A 22,226-nucleotide genomic window follows, 5' to 3' on the forward strand; every position below is an offset into this window, starting at 1 on the left:
TATTTATCTGTAGAACTGTTCCCACCGGTCCTCTCCAGATTTACCCACTCTCTGACAAGAATATCTCCATGATGAAGTAGAGTTAAATCCAGTTACAGGAATAAGAGAAACTGAACTCAGAAAAAGATCTGGCCATCCTAGACCAAAGCCAGGGAAAGAAAAGCAGAGAGAAAACTGACAGAGACCTCTAGTAACTTCACACACACACACACACACACACACACACACACACACACACACACACACACAGAGGCACATCATAGAGAGACATCCATAGATTCGTCTCTTGGCATTTCCTTATGTAATAACTGCATTCTCGGTGTAAACATCTTGTCTTGCACTTCACATATATCACTGCATTTATCTGACTTTGGCTCTCACATGGAGCTCTAAAAAGAATCTCCCCAGTCTATCTCATCCTACTGTCCCTACTATTTTAAAAAATAACAATATATTGACTTCAAGGTCTTGCTTTTGTTTTATTCTAGGGATTAGAAGCTGCTGCAGGTCTCTCTGTTCTGAGACTGAATACCTTTATATCAACTGGTTCAATTCGTGGTTCTTGCTCAAGGGTACTTTTGTCCTTCTAGAGACATTTGACAGTATCTGGAAATACTTTGGACTGTCATAGTTACAAAATGCTAATGGAGGTCATGGATATCACTACACATTTTACAATGCCCCCCTACAACCCTCAGCACAAAGAATGACCCAGCCCCAAATGTCAACTGTACCCATGGAGAAACCTTGAACTACAGAGCTATAAGAGCATGTTCATCGGTCATTTCCAGGCCACCATCTTCCTGTCTCACTTATTTTTCAATATTTGGGCTGAACTCTAAATAGCTAGAAGTGACCACAGGTGGTGAACTGATTTTTTTAACCAACCACTCAAGGGTCAAGAGGTTACATGAACATTGTCCATGAATGAGGGTAAACTCTCCTCCCACCGACATTCTCAGTTATTTAAACATTCCCAGTCCTGGGATCATGCCATGATTATCGGCCACTCTGGATTGTCAAAGTTCCCACTCTCTCCTCACTATCTCCTAATTCAAGTTAAACTGTCCAGCATCTCTTAGGTTGTTCCCATCCCTCTGAGACCCTGGACTTCGTCCTACCTATCCAATCTCATTTCTCTTGAGGAGGTCACATGGAGGCTTATGTGCAGAGAACACATTGCCTTTTTTCCCCCTAAATCATTTTACATTTCAAAACATTTAATGCCTTCATTTCCTGTCCCTTCCTCTTAGCAAGAAGCACAAGGCTATAGGCCCTGTTGTTCTCAGGGTAGAAAAGAACATCACAAAGAGGCAACAGCAAATCACAACCACATACAGTGTCATAGTTCACAGAAAACTGTGTACATTTCTTCCCCACATAGGACATACTTCAAAGTAACAAAATATTTTTTTTATCAACTGTAGTGTTCCTTCTTCCCGTCAGAAGTATATTTTCTTTGTCCCTTCATGGTACATAAATATCACAGAAAAGTAGTCTTTGAAATATTTACGTCCAGTTCTTCATTGATCATAATCCATTTTGCTGTGTTTTGGTTTGTATCCCAAGGGTTGGCAGCATCAGTTCTCATTTTCTCTCCATCCACGAGCGTTCTTCCCAAACTTATAGACCAGCCGTCGTCCGTCCACACGTTCTAGGATTTCTCGTTTGTAGTAATATCTGTAAGAAGGAAATGGGTAAGGTGGCCATTCAGCCTGAGCAGGGCAACTCTTGGCCTAGGCATTAGAAGAACATGAAGCTGCTCACCTCATGGCCCGGCTGAGCTTCTCATACGTCATACTACTATTATTCTTCTTTTTCCCCCACAGCTGAGCCACAGCTTCTGACTTCAGGAACCTGAAGATGCCTTCTGAACGGTCTTCCCATTTGATCAGCCCTGGGTTCTTGTCTGGGCTCAGGAGAATGTCTCGGATGAACTCCCATAAGTGAGTGCCTCTTGGATCTGATAGAAAGCAAGTGACAATGGCTTAGCAATGGCGCAAATCAGTGAACTGGAGAGAGAGAGAGAGAGAGAGAGAGAGAGAGAGAGAGAGAGAGAGAGAGAGAGAGAGAATGTGGGGTGACAGCCTCTGCCTTGAAATACAGAACCACCAAATAGTCCTTTTAGAATGAGCAACTAATACAGTTGTGGAGTGGCAAATCTCAGTGATTTAACCAATGTCACACAATTGACTATTAGTAAAGCCAAGACTAAAGAATCGCTGTTAACCATGTAATTTAGGCTTGGTTGCTTCTAATTATTGTTCCCAAATAGCCTGGGCTTCATTTCAGACAGCAGCCTTCAGTCATTTACCTAGCACCTCATTTGGTTACGTTACTCCAACCTCACGGCTGTACATCAACCAAATAACATCACTAGAGCACTCGAGTCTTAACTCCGAAAACATTGTGAGAGAAGGTTATCACACAGGGGTCAGGAGAACCAACCTGAAAACTAGGCAGCTCCTGGAATTTGATTTACTTTCAGGAGATTTATGTCACCACCCCTCCCCTGTGCCACTTGCGGGACTATATGAGTTCACTTTTATGGCATAAGCTGGAGAACAGAGAATAAAGATGTCCTGACACTTCTCTGTGCCCCTCTATCCTAGTCTCTGATAGTCCATATATGTTTATAAGGTTTTATCCCCAGGGAAAATCCAACTCCCACAGAGCAGAGTTGAATATTCAAAGAGCCAAGTCTTAGGACAAGAAAGAGGGTTGTACCTCAGCCACTCCTTTAAATCTTGTTCCTCTGTCACCCTGTTTCTTTCCTGGACAAAGGGAAACCTTTAGCCTCCTGCCCATAAGTTCTTATCCACTTAGTATCCTAATTTTAGAGAAATCTCCCAGAAGCTCCACTTTCAGAAACAGCCATACAGAAAGTCACTTTGCTAGAAAACAAGTCCCATTTAGAGGTAAAAGGATGGCCAGGGGACTTACTGTGCTTTTTGGTGTGGGACTTTACAGGGTGGTCTTGTTCCTTTTTCATATCAGGTGACTCTGCTAAGGGGAGAAGTAAGAACACCTCAGTTTACATATCTCCTACAAGTATCATTCTCGTCCACACACCTAGCCAACATTCACTGAATACCCACTGTGTGCCAGCACCGTTGGGCTGTGTGGCAGAACCGAAACAGAGAATAAATGCTATGGAGAAAAATAATGCAGAATAAAAAATGGGGATCAAAATGTATATATCATTATATTATTATTGTTCGTCACCATCATCATCATCATCAGACAGAGAGAATTCTGTGATAAAGGGACTTGAGGAATGTGGGGGAGTTGGCCAGGCAGAGAACCTGGGACAAGCTTTGTATAAATGAGGAAAGTAGGTACAGAGTGCCTGGGGTCACTGAGCACTAAGTCTTTGCACAGGACAGAAAGAAGCCAGTGTGGATATGAACAAGGGGCAGAAAGATGGGAACTGAAGTCTGACCACTAATGCCTTATAGGAATTTTTGAAAGAACTCTCTTTTGCTTTATTCTGAGAGAAACAGTAAGCCATGGAAAGATTTAGGTCATCTAAAGGATGTTTTTATAATATAATACAAAAATGTAAACACTTATAACAAAGAAGGATAACTTTTAAGCCAGAGGACTGCCATTTTTTGGCATGCAAAGTTACATTTTAATCACCTTGACAAAGGGGCCATTGAAGGGCCTGAGCTCAGCACAGAAGGCCATGGTAGACTATGGAAACACGGATTAGTTTAACAAATGACTCTTTATGGTAATTCTTTCACTGTCTCCATGGAGGAAGAGACAGAGACAGCACTCTGATATAAAAATTTGTCTGAAAAAAAATCCAGAAAAACATGTTCTCAGGTGTAGATAGATAGATAGATAGATAGATAGATAGATAGATAGATAGATAGATGACAGGTTGAAATGTTTAATCCCAGTGAAACCAAAGTTGAACAACGAAGGCTAGAGATCAAGAGGAGATGAGAGGGATAGCAGGAGACTGATGAGGCTTCACAAAATGTAGTTACTCTGGAAGAACAAGGTCTATTGTTCTACTAGCCAGTAGGATGAAAATATAATGCATGGTGATTTATTACATAGCTTACAAAGAACCAGAACCAAGAAGTCCCAAGGTTCCCAGTAGTCAGATGATGAACATTTAAGAGGTAGCGATATCGGTGAGCTGTCATCTCATGGCCCATAAATATGTTCTTATGGATCAATTAAAGGAGGCAGAGCTGGAGAGATGACTCAGCAGTTAAAAGCACTTGTTGCTCCTTCAGAGGACTTGAATTTGGTTCTCAGCACCCCATGATGGTTCATAACTACCTGTAACTCTAGTTCTAGGAGACCAGTACTCCCTTCTGACTGCTAGGAACACCAAGAACACACATGGTATAGTGTGTGTGTGTGTGTGTGTGTGTGTGTGTGTGTGTATCCGTGTGTATTATTTCTCTGTGTCTGTGTTTGTATAGGTACAAGGGCACCTCAGGTATTGTGAAAACCATTGTTGATCTCACCCTAAGCCCCATAATCAACAGCTAGCCAATTTTAATATAAAATAATCCCTAAACACAAGTCAGAAATTAAGGAAAAATGTGTCTCTTCGTGATATTATAGCACAGTTTCCTAGTCTAGGGGTTCTCTGGCAAGGTCTTCAACAGCATTCTAGACACATCAACAATGTGCACACAGGGAGGGGGCCAGGTTTGCATCTGATAGAGGAAGTTACTATTCAAAAGAGTTTATGAACCACAAACCATCTATTTCCAGTTAAAGTAATTAAGAGGGCTGGAGATACGGCTCAGCATTTGAGCACTTGTACAGGGCTTGATTCCTAGCACCACAAAAGCTAAAAGGATATGATAAGATAAAATAAAATAGCTAAGAAAATCACTCCTAATTATTGAGTTCTTGCCATGTGCCAGGAACCATACTGAACATTTTACATAGTTTATCCCACGTCATTCATACAATAATGATATGAGATAGATATTATTATATAATTTATACAAAGACAGTATGAGGTTAGCACTACTATAATTCACAGTTTGCATCTATAGGGGATTTGAGAAACATCCTGGAAGTAGAGTAAGGCCGAAAATATCCATGGTCAGATCCCAGAAGCTTTGCTTATAATTCTTTCCTAAAGAGAGGCAATTTGGTCACAGAACACACTTCTTGAATGCCTTCTGAAGAGTCCATTCACTTCCACAGTGTCTTCATCAGTAGAAAACAAAGCAATCATTCCTATGTCCTGGTGCTGTACTTCCTGGTGTGTGGTGCTGATGGGGGCCCCTCCATCTATCAGATCCCCCGAGCACCTCATACTTCCCCATTCCCAAAGCTATGAGGGGGATGGGAAGAGAAATTAAACAAAAGAGAAACTCCCCATTCCGAGTAAGAATCTCTCTCCTGGCATGGATGCCAGTAGGGCCTGGCCCTGCGTGGCTTTCTCTGAAATTCAGAAGGACCAATACACGGAACTGGAAAGGACACCTCTTGGCCCCCTGCAGTTCACAGGGCAAGGTTGCAACACCCCACCAGGACATGATGACATTAAAACAGGTCTGGCACCCATCCCGGTTTCCCAGTGATACATCACCCTGACAGGGCCACGTTGTTCTGGAGACAAAGAATGGCATTTAACCAGCAGGCCACAAGCAAAGCTCCTTCTCCAATGAGATCCAGGAGGGAACACGGCCATGATTTCTGAGCCAGGGATGACTTCAGAAAAACACACATTTTTCTGGCCTACTGGCCTTAGTCAACGCATGGGGGTTCCAACCTGACAGAGAATCCATCACTTTGGGGTTATGGAATCTTTAATAAATGTTCTCCCCCAGAAAATGCAAGTATGTTACACTAATGGAATTTGGTTATTCATTTCAGGGATTCCTGGCTCATTCAGGGGGTTCACAGACTTTAGATTAAAAGACTAGGGAAATTCTACACACACACACACACACACACACACACACACACACACATACACGTATTCCTATCATCACAGGGGAAAATAAGTAATCCTGGGCAAAAAGATGAATGTTTCTTTTAGATACTCTTGCCAATAGGCAGAGGAAATCACAAAAACCCTACCAGCCTGAGCTCTAAAGCCTTTTTTTTGATCTGTGAGCTCATTTAATACAACTGCCTCGCTCCCACCCCTCTGAAGTAGCCATGTGGTCAAGTGATTCATTTTTATGAAATGCTTGGCTCTACAGAGGTTGTCCAGCCTAGCTCTCTCTTGTTTCCCTCCCAGACACTTGGGGTCAAGGTATTCTTGGGTCCAGGTGGAAGCTGTTACACGCCCCAGGTTTGCAGTGTAAGTGGAAGCCTTTGCCTTCAGCCTAGCTACTTCGCAAGAGAGCAGAGATTAGATGGATTTGCATATGAGTCAGCTGTGAGCCATTTCTTTACGGGATATACAAATTTTGGTGTTCTAATAGACTGTGCCACCCTAGCTGGAGGCTCAACAAGTCAGTAGATGAACACATCAAGCCTGAGTTGGCATGACTGGCTTTGGGACTACTGAGCAGATCAGAATACTGGTGGCAGCCATTTTATGGAATGGACAGATAAAAAAAAATCAAAACAAAGCTAGCTTCCCCACCTGTACTATCAAGGAGACCATCAGTTGACACAGAGCCTCGCCTCGGCTCAGCTTAAACTTGCATGAAAACATAGAAAGATGTTTAACTGCACCCTATTTTATAGGAATGTGAAATGGCAAGACTAGTACAGATGATAAAGGCCTTTCGGGGCATTCTGGCCCCATCTAGTAGAGATTAAATTATTCTGGAAGGAACTGACTTGTGTGTGGTTGCAATTAATATCTAGTCAGACCTAAAACTCCAAGAATCCACCAACTACAGAGTTGATTTTTTTTTTTAAGGAAACTAACTCTGATAGAGGGCTTGGATTATCTGTCTCATTTTCTAGCCTGTTCCTAAGGCAGGTGAAAATGATGACAGAGGTGGTCAGGAAGTGGAGAAGCAGATCATGAAGTTCATTGTAAGGACCATCTAAAACCATAAGAGATGAATCCAGAAGATGGCAGCTCCCTGCTGTTACAGCATGCAGGCATAAGCTGCTACCTTGAGCCCCTGCTAGTCTGAGATTCTAGAAGATGTATGACACAGAAAGGGGAAGGAAGACCTGGATGTGAGGTGACAAGGCTGTGACTTCCTAGGAGCCTGGGGAACTTTAAAACCCTGGAGGCTCTCGAAGCAGTTGGTTCAACTTTATCATTAGTTGACATCTTTTGCCACGTGTTAAAGACCCAACAGGAAAGACAAGGAAGATGACAACTACCGGAAGTTAGAGTGGAAACGAGAGGGTGACTTGGGTGCTTTCCTCAACCCTGAAGCTGCTAATCTTCTCTAGGTAGGTGGCAACCATTGCCACAGAATATTATCCAGAAGGATGGCTCTTCCACAGTGGCAGATATGGCCTTCCTTCCTAATATATACAAAATACTTCAAGGGATACACACTAGGGGCTATTTGTGGGTTGGGAGGGGGGCTGCTTCAAATCTCAACCACAATTCCAGACATGCTCCCAGTTCTCGCATTCAAGGAGTCTGACCTGCACAAAACTTTAAACTAAAAGCTCTGGTTAGTTCAGTTCAAACGACCCCACACTCAACTAAATCAAACGATGGTGGAGAGTCATTAAGTCCATGCTTTCTTTCATATAGACACTGCTAATTTCCAATTATCTCCAAAGCAAATTTATTTTTAAACTAGAGGAACCGCAAGGAGCCTGACACCACCCCCAGGGTCAATTCTTGAAGATCACTTTCCTTACAAATGATGTCTCAGCTTCACGGACCCAAAAAGGTCTAGAAACAACCAGAGCAAGGAACAAACAAAAACTTTGTTCAGCTAATTCTTATAGCACACCTATAAATGTACCATTGTCTGAAAGCCCTCTCACAAACTCCATCCCCAATGTGCCAACCTGGTTGTAACCTTTAACAAATGCAGCATCATGGATAACCCCTAGTCATATCCAGTCATAACCAATACACCCAATACAAATATAGTTGACACAGCTCTAATGACAGAGAACTGAGGAGCCATCAAGATTAGGTTTCAAGTGTGTGTGTGTTGGGGTTGTGGGGAGGGGAAGGAGGCAGCGAGTGCAGGGCTGCTGTCCACACTTCCAAATCACTGTATCTGTAGACTATGCCCATAGGTCTGTAGGTGTTTTGAGTTCTCTAAAGCCAAACATAGTTCAAAAATGTATGTTTGGGGGGTTGGGGATTTAGCTCAGTGGTAGAGCACTTGCCTAGCAAGCGCAAGGCCCTGGGTTCGGTCCCCAGCTCCGGAAAAAAAAGAAGTGCTTTGAAAAATGTATGTTTGGGATGCAATTGAAAATTAAATCTAGCCTTCTCCCAAATTTAAGTACAAATAAATTTACCAGGTTTATCTCCAAAGCAAATTTATTTTCAAAATCCAAGAACCCCAAGGAGCGTTGTCTCAAGAGATTAGTGAAGCAGAGTGATACAGGAGTACACTTCTGAGGAATGTGAGCAGATAGTTGTTGGTATGTGGCTAGCTGGGAAGAACAGCTGCTCATGCAGATGACAACTCAGTTCCTTCCCTAGCTTTTTAATGAGAAAGACTCCAGTGAGGTAGAAATGTGGAGCGGTGGTAAGTTTTATTGATAATTAGTAAGCACAGGTGGAAGGCAAGCCCAGCCCATGTCTGGACAACTTACCAACTGGAAGGTGACTGGAGGTTGTCATGGAGATCTGAGCCCGGCAGAAGGTTTTACTGTCCAACAGATCTGCAGAAAACAAAAGGGAAGAAGGGACGTTGAGAGACCCTCCTGATGACACTGCACTGAGGCAAAGTGTAAAAGGCCCTTCAGAGTCAGGGAGGTAGTTACCTACTGTGCTACCATAGCTGGGATCGTAGAGATAGTTTTCTTCTTTCCATGTGTTCATGATGGAAGGATCTACAAGGGATAGAGAATGGCAAATGTCAACGATTGTTATCCCTGGGTGGAAGAAGTCTCATCCTAGGTGGCTGCTCATCTAAAAGGTATGGGGAAAGGATGGCAGCCAAGAAGAGGAGTAAGAAAGACTGGACTTCAATTATCTGCTACTATGTAACAATGTCAATCCTCCCTTTTTTCTCTCAGCATCATGAAAATAGCTTTGTTATGGTCCTAACCATGTGATCGGCACTCATTACATTTCAGGCTGTAGAATCCTATCCTAAACCAATTCTCTTTTTTTCTAGAAATTGCTCCAGCCTGGCTGTCCTTGCTTGATATCCTACCACATAATCGCCAGGATAATTTTAGTCTGGAGGGGAAAACTTTGTTGGAGATGAATAAATGTGTAATAATGAATTAATGAGCATTCTTCTTTCTTAGGGAATTGATGTGTTTCTTTCACAAAAGGAAAAAAATGTAGCCAGTCTTTCACAATTCCTTCACTGGTGAAACTCAGAAGAGTAGTTCCCCTTAAGTTGAGTGACAGCCACTGCCATCTAGGCTCTCTCCGAGTAGCTTAAGGGATGATATAGAATTCTCAAAATTCAGGAGAAAAGAAATTTTACCAAATCACACAAATAGCTTTTATGGGTGGGCCTTTGCTTCATCTCTGGGAGAAACTAAAATCGCCCCCTCACTCCCTGCTCCTTTTCCTGTACACCATGTCTCAACAATTAGTCCAAGTGAGACACACTCTTCAGCTTTCTGATCAGAAGGAAACTCCCTTCCACCTACCCCAAGTAAGCCCAACTCCCACACGGTCATCAGATCCAGGCCAGCTTCCAATATAAGCATTCTCTTTTTAGGCTGGCCAAGAGCTTGATGTCCCACCTTCTTCCTGGCATCAAGTTCTTGGCCCCCACTCTGGGCTGCTTTGGTTTTCCTGATACCCAGGTCCCACATGTGAGGATGAGGTAGCAAGCTACTGGCTGAGCTCTGTCTTGTTTTTAAAAGCATAAATGGTATAAAACCTGACTCACTGGCTAAGTCCTCCTGTTTATGACATGGGGATTTAGCTGGTATTTGAACTCACAGATATGTGTTTGGACACTCCAAGCCCAATGTTTTGGGGTTACACCCTCTGTCCTTGTTGGGTCACCTTGTACATCTATTGTTGTCTCGAAAAACAACCTCCAAAGAGGTTTGGGGGGGTGGCCTCTCTGAGTCTATTCTCCCCATTTCCCAGGGTGGACCTTCTCCACCCTGGAGCTCTCAACTTTTCCAAACCAGCCTCACAAGAATGTCCGGATGGTCAAGGAGGATTATCAGCTTCTTTGGAACCTCTCCAATATCACTCTGGCCCTTGCAGTGGGGCTATGTGTAAGGCCAAGGCCATTCTCTAAGCCAAATCATAATCTGTCTCCAGAACTTGGGCAGACCTACAAAACACAGAGCATCCAAGTTGAAGGACGACCTCGGAAGGCCTAATTGACATGTTTAGCAGCTAGTTTTTTTTCTTTAATGACAGTAGACCAGGCCCTTATAAAAGGTTAAATAACTGCATGGGCTAATTTTGGTGCCAAGTGACTCAAAATTCACCCCTAGGTCAAATTCTGTCCTTGGCAACTGGCACGCAACCCTCAGGGAGACCTGAGGCAAAGTTTGTCAGCCCACACAACACATAATCTATCTGATGTAGTCATAGGGAGTGACCCAGGAGCAGTGTTGTTTTGTTTGTTTGTTTGTTTCATTTTGTTTTATTTTGTTCTGTTGCTGTTGTTGTTGTTATTTTTGTTTTGGTTTTTGTGTTTTGTGTGTGTGTGTGTGTGTGTGTGTGTGTGTGTGTGTGTGTGTGTGTGTGTGAAGTTTGGGATACAGAGGAAAGGAACCTAAACTGTATGTAGGTACTATGAAATGTTAGAGCCCAGGGCAGGATCTTTCAAATAGAAATACCCTCGAGATGGGGATTGGCCTCTAAACGTCACCTTTAAACGTCCCTGTGAAAGCTCACTAGGGCCCAGGCACTATGCTGTCTACAACATCAGGACAGCAGCTCTCTCCTTGTGAAGTTCACTCTCATGGAGGTAGAAGAACAAAGACTTGTCTTCTCTTCCCTTGCTTTCCTGACCCCAGCCTCACTCTTTCTAGGAAGGAAGCCTACCGTAGAGTCTATGTTTACCGGGCTACTGATCTGGGATCTGTATGGTGCTATGACTGGCAGACACACATGAGATACTGCTGGCAGCAGAGCAGCTCACCACACACACGAGACAAAATTGGTGGCCACTGGTCCCAAGGGCAAGGAAAAGGCTTACAGCAGAGTGGCCCATTGGAGGCAAGGAAGTGACCTCCATGGATTCCTCTTCTGCCACAGTCTCCTGTTCTCCCTCCCCTGACTCTCCCAGGGCTCTGCCTGGCTGAGCTGGCTCCATTCAGTCTCTCAGTACTCACCAGTTTGTTCAGTCTTGACAATGACATTGTGTGCAGACTGGAAAAGGTCACTGCTGCATTGGCCTGTGAAGGACAGATGGGAAAGTCAGGCGGAGTTAAAACCTGACACTTCAGTAAGGACAGAGCTGGCTCCTTTGAAGAGCTTCTGCCATCTTGCTGCCTTCCTTGTTTGCCTGTGGAAGTCTCCCAGGTGAACCTCAGTACACCAAAGCCTGGGACTGTCTCTCACCCCAGAAACCCAGTAGCCCAGGGGCACCTACACACATGGGATCTTTTGGTGGTAGAACTGAAAATTGTTATAAACCAGAAAGCTGTCTTCTCCAATACTAGGAGTTGTAAGGTATCTGCTAGTCTAGTCTCCATCTCCTCTATAAATTCAGGGGATTAAAGCAGGTAGAGTCCCTTACATGAGCTCTATGGTACTTTCTCACGTTAAGACATCATATGAAATCGAAGTGAGGATGCACAGAAAGGCATTTTAACTTCTCTAGCACTTAAGTCTTTGATCTTAGACTCAGTCATCCCTACCTTTATTAGATTCGTCTATGAGATGCATCTGGAAAAAATGCCATGGGTGTCCCTTTACCTGTGCCTTCAGCACTCACACACCTGGTTCCTGTCACATAACCTCATCTTTGTTTGCAACTCCTTTTGACTCTGATGTATAAAGGCAGACATGTAAATGGGTTTGTAGTGATTTTCTTCCCCACAGGGATTACTGATAATTCATATTTCTGACCTTCAGTTCTCCCATCTTTAAAATGGGTACAGCATTTTTCCATAAGAATCGATTTTTAGTGTAAATATATTCATAACAAATGTAAACTAATAGAACATGTATAGAAATTCAAACGAGAAGCCCAGACTGAAAATTCCTACCATTTTGCACTCACAGGTAAGAATAGCAAGACCAAACAAGTGATAGAAGCTCAAAGATGACCACCAGACCTCCCAGGCCTCCCTGCCTTAGGTTTCAGTGAGAATAAATCTTCTCAGGAGGGTACATAATTAGAGTGGTACTTCTAATTCTTCAAGTGTATGTCTGCTTGTTGCAAAGATCCCTGGGGGTTATTTAAATAATAGAGCCTTGTTTTGTTTGATTCTAGAAAAAACAAAGATGAGTAATCACCACCACGAGATGAGTGAAAAGAGAATGCCAGGGTACCATATGAGGTCATCCAAAATAGCATGATGGCTGCCAGTGTCATTGTCACACTCCCTGCTGATGTCAGGCTGTCCATAGGGCTCTAGAGCTCACATTTACTGAGCCCTAGTTACTTGTCCAACACAAGCTTTGCTGAGACATAAACGTACTTTCCAATGGGTCAGTCTCAATCTCTCTCTCTCTCTCTCTCTCTCTCTCTCTCTCTCTCTCTCTCTCTGTGTGTGTGTGTGTGTGTGTGTGTGTGTGTGTGTGTGTGTGTACACTGCACCATGGACAATTTGCAAGGTGGTCTCTGTGTGAGGGTGAGAAGTGAAGAGAGAACCTTGAGGTTTTAGGAACTAGTCCAGAAATCACTACAGAAACAACCTGTGTGTATCCAACCCATTCATTCTGCTTTCAGAAATATTTTTATTATGGATCTATTTTTTAAATATCTAGTTTTTATTATTTTGTATTGTATATGACCTTGTGTGTGCCTCTGTGTGTAGGTATGTGCACATGAGCACAGATGCAGTGTGGTTTGTCATATGTATTGGGTCCCCTAAAACTGAAGTTACAGGAGCTTATAACCACTACTGTGGGTATGGGGAATCAACTCTGCAAAAGCAGTGCATTCTCTTAACTGCTGAGCCACCTCTCTAGCCCCTGTTCTATGCCTTTAAAGGAAAGGGGGAGAGGTGGGGCTAGCCTTCTCCCTTCCAGAGACACAGATCTACTTGCCTTCTTAAATACACTGTACTCCCATTTTAAAAGCCAGGGTCTGGGTTGGGTATGCTAGTTCATTCCTGTAATCCTAGAACTTGGAAGGATAATTAAAGAGATTGGAAAGATTTTGAGTTCAGGGACAGTCTGAGTGGCAGAGAGATTTAAGGCCAGCTTATAACCACAAAGTCCAACCGGGTCTCAAGTTAACAGGACAAAAACTTTTCTAATTAAAATTTTATAACTTTTTAATTTTAATTTTATAACTTTATCTTTTTATTTTTAAAAATTATTTTGTTTGTATTATTAATGATATTTAACAATGAATGGCTAAAAAAATGAAGATATTAGACTCTGTTAGAAAATATAAAAGGGGAGTAGAGAGATGGCTCAGAAGCTAAAGGACTTTGATGCTCTTGTAGAGAATCCAGATTCAGTATCCTGTATTCACATTGTGGCTCACAACCATTCATAATTCCAGTTCTAGGAGATCAACACCCTCTTCTGATCTGTTCATGAACACCAGGGACACATATAGAACAGATACAAACACACAGGTAAAATACTTGAATGCCTCAAATAAAATTATATATAATTAAATATATAAATATATAATGTATATAATGAATAATGCACAACTCATAATGCATAATGTATAGTGTACAATTATAATATAATAAATACACACACGTGTACACACACACACACACACACACACACACATATATATAATGTAAAGGAAAATCTTGTCTTGCTGTGACAGGTATCCTGTGGATAACTCAGCTACTTCTGTCTCTCTGGAAATGAAGGCAGCCACAAGAAGTGTTTCATAAATGGTTCTAAGGAATTAGACACATAGCATACCCCAGACTTTGCACCTCTCCTCTCTTCTCTCTACTACTTCCCTTTCCTGGGAAATGTAATTTCCTGAGAAGGCACCCAGCCAGCTGTGGAGCCCCTGCTCTTCTTGGGTACTACTCACCGTTCCACTTAAGATGCTGTAGGTTGCTGTATAGCAGCTGCCCAGCTGAGCCTGCTGCCCTCGTGAACTCCTGCAGACTCATGCTACACAGGTGTTCTCCGCTGATGTCGAACTCCTGAAAAGGGATGCAGCTGGCATCCAGCTGGTTGGTATCCAGGAGGTGCTGCAGCCATTCCCACACCTGGTATTTGGTCCAGTACTGAGGGTGGATTTCATGCCACTGGCCTCCAAAAAAACCACTGGAAACTGCAAAATAGGGGAAGATCCAGTAAGTGGCTTCTGCTTGTTCCTGAGTGGTCTCAGACACAAAGGAATGGCTGTGAGTTAATGTGATGGGGACCATAATCATAGCCCCCACACCTTGTGAGCATCCCTATGGGAGCTGAATACAGATTGTACTCTGGATAGCAGGCTCCTAACATGTGAGGGTTTTACCCAGTTGTGGCAGGACGTTTTCATATTCTTCCTAGTGTGATGTCCATCTCTGAATACTAGATAACACACAACACCTTAAGTACTCTGAACTCACTCTCCACCCTACCCTCAAAGAAGAACCAATGTGAAAGAGTTGGTTATAGTTCATCTACTGTCTAGCTGACTGTACCCATGCAATACATTAACTTTGCCAGAACACCTCATGAATATCAAAAATATCCCTTATATAATGCCATATTTGCATATAACCTACACATTTCCCACTGTATTTTAAAATCTCTAGAGTAGCTACAATCCCCACAACAAAGTAAATGCTCTGTAAATAGTTAACACTGTTTGGAAAATAATGACAAGAAAAGATTTTGTATTTTCTCAGCTCAGATGCAGTGTGTGTGTGTGTGTGTGTGTGTGTGTGTGTGTACATGTATTTGTATATATGCAAGTGCATGCACATGCGTATTGAGTGGGTGTGTGGAGACCAGAAGTCACTATCTGGCATTTAGTATAGCTCTCCATCTTATTTTTTTTTCTTTTCTTTTTTTCGGAGCTGGGGACCGAACCCAGGGCCTTGCACTTGCTAGGCAAGCGCTCTACCACTGAGCTAAATCCCCAGCCCCTCCATCTTATTTTTTGAGATAAGGTTTCCTCACTGAACCAGGAGCTCACTGATTTGGTTAGACTGGCTGGCCACAGAGATACAGTGATCCATCTACCTGCCTTCCAGTGCTGGAATTACAGATGTGATCTACCACATCTGCCTGGGTCCTGGCAACTCTCAATTCAGATTTTTATACTTGCCCAACAATCACCTTAGCCATGGGTGATCTCTGCAGCCCCCAGATGCATTTTTTATAGGATTTAGATGAGTGTGTAGGTGTAGAAACCTGGGATACAGAGGGCTGAGGAGAATTCTCTCTCCCACTCTCTATATCCTCTTACACACACACAGAAAGACAGAGACAGAGACAAAGGTACAGAGACAAAAGCTGAGATCCATCAAATACAACCAAAAATGGGGCCTTAAGTTAAGCTTCCTTTTCTCTGATGGCTTTGCCCTTCCCTGAAGTGACACAGTCCATTTGCTGACCATGTGATGGCTCCTCGCCCCTGGCTGATGACTGCAGCTGCTCCAACACCTGGCTGCCACTCAGTTCCTTCAGGAGCTGAAGTAACATACAGAACTGCCGCGCCGTGCACTGCAGCCCTTTGCTAGCTGCTTTTGAAGTCACCTGTGTCCTCTGAGTTTTGTTTCTGTGCTGTCTGTCCTCAGGCCCCTTTCTATCCTTCCCTTTACCGCTGCTGAGCTCCTGGTTCCCTTTCTTTTGAACTCAGAGCCACCCCCATTTCCCTACCTGACTTTGAGAACTGGACCTCCGGGAATTGAGCTTGTGATTTCTCTCCACAGCACCTGTCCCGTCTTGCTTATCTTTATAGATCTCTTAGCCCTGGCTTGTTCTTCTTTGCAAACTGTATGTTCAAGGCCATGGACTCCTATCTTACTCATCTTATATCCATAAACACTCCACTGGAGCCATAGTGGAAGCTTACTACATAACCAATATGATTCCGTCTCAACTGAAGAGCAAATAATGCAGAAGTAGAGACATGCATTGTGAGGTAATTTGGATGACGAGGTGAAGTGCATTGCAGTGGTAAGCTGCTGAGCGAGATAAGTTTTAATGTTCCATGTGCATAGCTACCTTGTGCCCGCTTAGGAGAACTGTAAGGAATTGACCCAAATCCCGTCTCATGAATGTTCACAACTACTCCGATTTCCAGAAGCTACCACTGAGCCCTGGTCAGGGGACAGCATTCTGTGAGAAAATGTATTTACAAGGAAAGTATCCCTAACTGTCCCTTCAAAATCATGCTAGCTAAATACTTAAAACTTTAGCACAACTGCAATCACCAGGGACTCTGCTTAAATGCAAATCCCAATCCAGTAGGTATGGGCTGGCGCCTGAGTTTCTGCTTTCTTAGCAAGCTTTGCCATGCTGCTGCTGCTGCTGCTGCTGGACTATAGAGTGACAAGAAGATTCAGGACTCTGTTTCCCATAATGCCTGGGGGCTAACCCTTCATCCCACCCAAAGGAAGTATAGGAAGCAGGGAAGGTCTTAGGCAATCTCACTTTTCTCCCCCTTCAGATCCAGCCTTTGCTTCCAGGCCTCAGACACAACAAGAGCAAGAAGTCAAGATCAGTCAGGATATCAAGGTGATGGTCACTGATACCTGGCACTCATAGGATGAGCCTCATGGCTTGTCTCTTATAGCCAAGCAAATGCATCCCCACAGCCTTCCCTACAGGAGACAGCAACAGGGCAATGGAAGGGAGTAAGGACCTGGAAAATGTAGTCTAAAACTTGAGGTATATAGAAATTCTCCTGCAAAAATACAAAGTTTGTAGTGGGTGTTTCCAAGTCCTTACTACTATTTTTATTATTATTGTATCTCACATGTGTCACTGTTTAAAGATGAGAAGTGTTGCTGTTGCTACTGCTGCTGTTGTTGCTGCTGCTGTTGGGATGACCTCTACTCCTAAAATAATCCCATTGCTCTTTGTGGCAGGCCCGGGATCCTCTCTCCTGTGCATTCAATGTGAACCTAATTACACACAGTTTCTGATACTGTTCAAACCTGAGAGAGGAGAGAGAGAAACTTGCGGGAAGTTGGCTAGGAGAGGATGCCTCCCTTCTCAGGCCATCATCAGAGTCCCCCATGTCGGGGTAACTGTTCTCTACCATTTAGCCATCTCCTCCCTCCCTTCAGTCTTGATAAGGACCAGGGTCTTCTTTGGAAGCTCCAGAGTTAAAGAAATAAAAGTGACATCGGAATTGTACTCCCTGCTAAATCTACTGCTCCAGTTTTCTCCAAAGCCTGTGGCATGCCACGACTTCCGGCTCTCTTTAGATTTTTTTTTTCTAGTTCCCTACAGCAACAGGTCTGCCACAGAATATGTAGCTGTCCAGAAAGGGCAGCAGTTTGAGGAGACAAGTAATCTAAAACAGGAAGGGCACCTGTTCATGTTTCCTCCCATGCCTGGCTGGGACTCCGAGTTAAAAGAGGAGCGCCATGTGGACCCAGAGAATGTCACCCTACCATCATCCTCGTTCTTGCTTCTCAAACTCTTCTCTCTGACAGGACACTCTGTGTGTCAAGGTAAATGTGAGTGGCAGCATCTCTAGGGTGGAGGCAGGGGTGGGGATAGGGTTGGGGTGGGGGTGGAGGTGGGGACAGGGGGAATTAGCAGCAGGTGAGGGTGCACTGAGTCCCAGCAGCCTGACTGTGCTGAATGCCTTCACAGGGAAGCACAGAGCCCCTGATGCAGCTTTCATTGTGAGCCGCAGGTTGGATTAGCAGACATTACTGCAAGTCTTGTCACCAGGCCCTCCTACTTTGAGTCTGTATGTTACACAGTAAAGCACTAAACAACAACACCTGGTTTCTTGACCAATCTCTCTTAAATCGGGAAGTGGTGGTGAACAAGCAATCTCGAAATATCTGTCTCTCTGTCTCTCTGTCTCTCTGTCTCTCTGTCTCTGTCTCTGTCTGTGTGTGTGTGTGTGTTAAATACACATATGTGTACTTGTGTGTACACTCACCTTCCTGATTCTATCTTGATATCCCAATGAAACGCTGCTGAAAGCTTCAACAAGGAGTCCCCACCCCTTAGGATATCTCCTCTAACACCTTCATTGCCGACCCAGATCTTTGTTTTGGGAGAAGATGGTGGTCTATCTCAAATGGGCTTTGGAATAGAGCCCCGGAGGCCCACAGAGCCCTTTAGCATTAAAAGCTTCCTCCTATGAGAAAGTATAGATCAGTGGTAGGGTCTATGATTAGGCAAGGCACTGGGTTCAATTAGCGGGGGCGGGGGGAAGATTGTGCCAAGCCTTCATGTCACCCATGAATAAAACCTCTATTTTCCCAGCGTCAAGTTGGAGGCAAGGAAGACCAAGAAGGAAGGGCCTTACCGTTGCATGCGGAGTAGCTGTCCGTCCAGGCTGGCGGCTGGTGAAGGAGGTTGTTGGCCGGGTTGAGATTCATTACACCACTTCCTTCCAGAATCATGATCTGTAAGGGATCAAACAGTCATTTAATCAGTGCCTCTTAGACAAATGTCACTGGAGAGTACAGAACATGGAGTTCATTTGGGAAAGAAAGACAAAAAGAAAGAAAGGGGAAAAAAAAGGGAACATGCCCTTCCACCCATTGCCACAGCCCTTTCAGCAAAAGCAAAACTCATGGCAATTAAAATTTTCCAGGTTCAATTTTCATATGCATGAGGCAAGTTTTTACAGCCACCCATTCATAAATGAATAATCTCTGATCAGAAATGAAGCCCGGAGGAAAACACAATGCCTGCTCGCAGGGCAAATCTGGCCAGCATCCAAGTGCTTCACAAAAGTGAAAATACCAGAGAAGTTTTATTTGAAGTGGAATTTCGATCGGCGAAATCTCAAACCTAGCCCCTGTGTGAGACAACGTTGTGAGTCCCCGGAACAGTGGCTACCACACTTAGGGACGTGTTCTCCTTGGGGTCGACCGGTCGTCTGAGGGCCTCCACCCTATCTGAGTAGCGCTCCTTAAGCTTTTAGGCTCTGGGCTAAGATTAGTAATCCTTTGACTTCTGTGATAGACACCTCATCTTTCTAGTACAGAAAACTAAGATTTTTGTGTTCTGCTAAAAAGTTATAGCCAGCATCTCTTCTGATAGAGACCTGGAAGATTCAACAGGCTTTGAAATTATCCTCAAGACACGTTCCTTGGTTTCTCAGCCTTGGGACCCAGGAGAACAGTTTTCCTGGAGAACTTTGTTATATTAGAACAACGTACATTTTTACATCTCAGAAAAAATTCATAACATTTATGATGTGCCTACTCCCAAGCTGGACACCCTTCACACTGCAAGTTAGAGCCCAGGAGTGTGCAGTCATGGGGGTGGAAGCAGTTTCTGTTTGTGTTTTGCTGTTTTCTGAGGCCTAGTGAGTCTATTCATGTCTCTCTCCTTCCTCGAACTTCATCTTAGCCCAGAGACCAAGAAACATGGCCCCTCATGTTTTATAAAATGATGCAGTGTGGCTTGTAGTTGGGTTTTATTGTCCTATTTGGAGGAAATTTTACATCCCAAGGTGTTATCCATGTAAACAGAATGGTCCTTCCCCTCAAAATATCCCATACATACACACATACACACACACACACACACACACACACACACACACGTGCATACACACACACGTGCACACACATACACACACGTGAACACACATACACACACGTGCACACATACACACACACGTGCATACACACACACATGCACACACATACACACACGTGAACACACATACACACACGTGCACACACACACATACACACATACACACACACACACACACACACACACACACACACTCCCAACAATGCTTCTGCTCCTCTAGTTGGTAGAAAGTTACCGAGAAAAGATACATAACCTTGAGAAAGCATGTAATCCACCCACACATTCATTTATTCAGCAAAGGATTATCAGTCTGATGAGGGTCTGAGTACCATCTATAGGTCCCGGGGCCAGAGCAGCACTTGGGGCTTGAACTAGGCCAGACACCACTTGTAATCGCTGCCCTGGTAGTCACTGATGTTTGCTGAACACAGGGCATGAGGGGAAAGTGAAGAAAGCGAGTCAGAGTAGAAACAACAAAGACATTCGGTTAGAGAAGCTTGGGAGGGAGCACAGGAGAGCTGGAGTCTCCATCCTGGCACCTACAGGAGAGCTTTGAGGCCAGGAGAGCTGGGATTTCTCCAAGCTCTCCCACTTGCTAGTTCGAGTGTTAGCCCACACAGGTTACTCAACATCTCTAAGTCCTCCTCAGCTCCCGTTTGCAATGAAAAATGCAGATGATCACATCCAGCCTGGACACTGGTTAGAGATCAAACACTGTTCTACACTTGTGGCGCTTGGCACAAAGTCAGACACAGTTAAGAGAAACCACTGTGAGGAAGATGGCTACCTCTGTGGATAACCTGGATTCAAACCAACCCTGAGCCTACATTTCTCAATCTAAAGAGGTAAAACTGATTCTTCCAGAGCCCTCTTCCAGATACCTTTTTCATTCTCACCTTGAGAGAAGGGAAACCAATCAGTTCAAACCTTCCTTTCACACAGTAAGGGAGTCATTTTTTCATCTGCCTTTCAGAGCAATCCCCCTATGCTAATTCACCCTTCAGGGGCTTTAAGGCAGAAGAAAGCCTGTGAGACTCAGAAGGCAGCTGGGGAGGGACAGAGCCCAGCCCTGGCTTTTGTTTGCTCAAGGCTGGGTTTCTTCCTTGGCAGCATTTGCTCACCCACAAGCAGTGGAAAGGTTACATTTTAACCCTGAAAGGGTTGCAGCTCAGAGCCCAGCCCTGCTGGAGAGAGTGGCCTTGCAACCTCAGAGGACCTGCATAGATAGGTCTCCTACCATCGATACCTAGGACTCCCCTGCTGGGCTGATTCAAAGTGGCTGGTGGGGACAAGACCTGCTGGATCCAGTAGGCAGCTCCCTCTTACTAATTCAGGGGTTTGTCTTCTACTTCCTAAGAGAAGAGAGGTGGTACAGGGGCTGGACCCACTCTTTTGAGTTGAGGAGGGAACAGAAACTCTAGTCCCTCTGCTCACTGTACATGATGCTGAACTCTAATCCACCTGGCTCCAAATTTCCTGAGCCTCACTTGCCCCAGCTGTACAATGGGCATATCACCAAACTCAGAGCCGGAGAAGAATCACCTGACACTGAATATATCAAGGTCTTAGGCGTTCATAACAAGAACTGGGGCTGAAGAGGTGGCTCGGCAGGTGAGAACACGGTTGCTCTTGTAGAAGAGCCGGATTTAGTTACCAGCACCCACATGGTGGATCACAACACCCCTAACTCCAGTTCCAGGGGATCTGGTGTCCTTTTCTCCCCTCCTCAGGCACCAGGCACACACAAAAGGTGCATATACATACATGTAGGCAGAACAGTCTCACACATAAACACATGAAAAACAAATCTAAGTAAAGTTTAATAAGCAGCATAAAAACATTTTTTTTTAAAAAAAAGAATTTGGTAAGAGTCTCGGGCCACTTCTTAGCTTCTAGTCAGGATCCTTTCCCTGGGGCACATGTCATTTCTCCACACACTCGCCTGGAAACTTCCATAGGTATTCCCGACTCACAGAGAAGCCTTTGGGACTACAGGGTCTCAATTGCTCACACACAACCTCTCTGCACCCCCTCCCAAGCCCTCCTCCTCTCCAGCATTCCCTTTCCAGGGGAAAGCAGGCAGCATAGTGAGGGGCCCTTTTTACAGGGCTCCTTAAATAGTTACAACTCATAAAAAACTTTATGTGGCTTAACCCTTAGTGAGTCAGAGTTCATCGGAGCTCCCCCAGGCTTGTAAGTAGAGACAGTCCTAGACCCTGACAGCAGCCACTGGGAGCCACGGGAGCCACGGGAGACATAGGAGGCACTTTGAGTGGACTGGATTAACCAAGTGTCTTTGGCCACATCTACACCCTTCCGGACCCAAGTTTTCAAGTATAAAATGTAGACATTTGTC

At 44.2% G+C, this 22,226-nt stretch overlaps 1 protein-coding gene across 5 annotated transcripts in view; it reads right to left on the reverse strand.

Moving 5' to 3' along the window:
- Positions 1 to 22,226, reverse strand: part of Ehf (ets homologous factor) — a 40,222-nt gene that overhangs the window by 1,706 nt on the left and 16,290 nt on the right. Inside the window, exons 2-9 of one of the 5 annotated variants that reach the window (XM_006234641.5) lie at positions 18,624 to 18,723; positions 14,217 to 14,462; positions 11,368 to 11,430; positions 8,866 to 8,934; positions 8,695 to 8,763; positions 2,944 to 3,003; positions 1,768 to 1,963; positions 1 to 1,680 (exon numbers count right to left, since the gene is read on the reverse strand). The exon at positions 1 to 1,680 is cut by the window's left edge and continues 1,706 nt beyond it. In XM_006234641.5, the coding sequence (XP_006234703.1) occupies positions 1,581 to 1,680; positions 1,768 to 1,963; positions 2,944 to 3,003; positions 8,695 to 8,763; positions 8,866 to 8,934; positions 11,368 to 11,430; positions 14,217 to 14,462; positions 18,624 to 18,720 (900 nt within the window). In that variant the 5' untranslated portion in view covers positions 18,721 to 18,723 and the 3' untranslated portion in view covers positions 1 to 1,580. Of the gene's footprint in view, positions 1,681 to 1,767; positions 1,964 to 2,943; positions 3,007 to 8,694; positions 8,764 to 8,865; positions 8,935 to 11,367; positions 11,431 to 14,216; positions 14,463 to 16,003; positions 16,156 to 18,623; positions 18,724 to 22,226 lie in introns of those variants that run through there. The other 4 variants (XM_039104530.2, NM_001106493.2, XR_005501812.2 and 1 more) reach the window with 4 other exon arrangements.

This window comes from Rattus norvegicus, chromosome 3, assembly GCF_036323735.1.
Source record: "Rattus norvegicus strain BN/NHsdMcwi chromosome 3, GRCr8, whole genome shotgun sequence".
Classification (NCBI taxonomy): domain Eukaryota; kingdom Metazoa; phylum Chordata; class Mammalia; order Rodentia; family Muridae; genus Rattus; species Rattus norvegicus.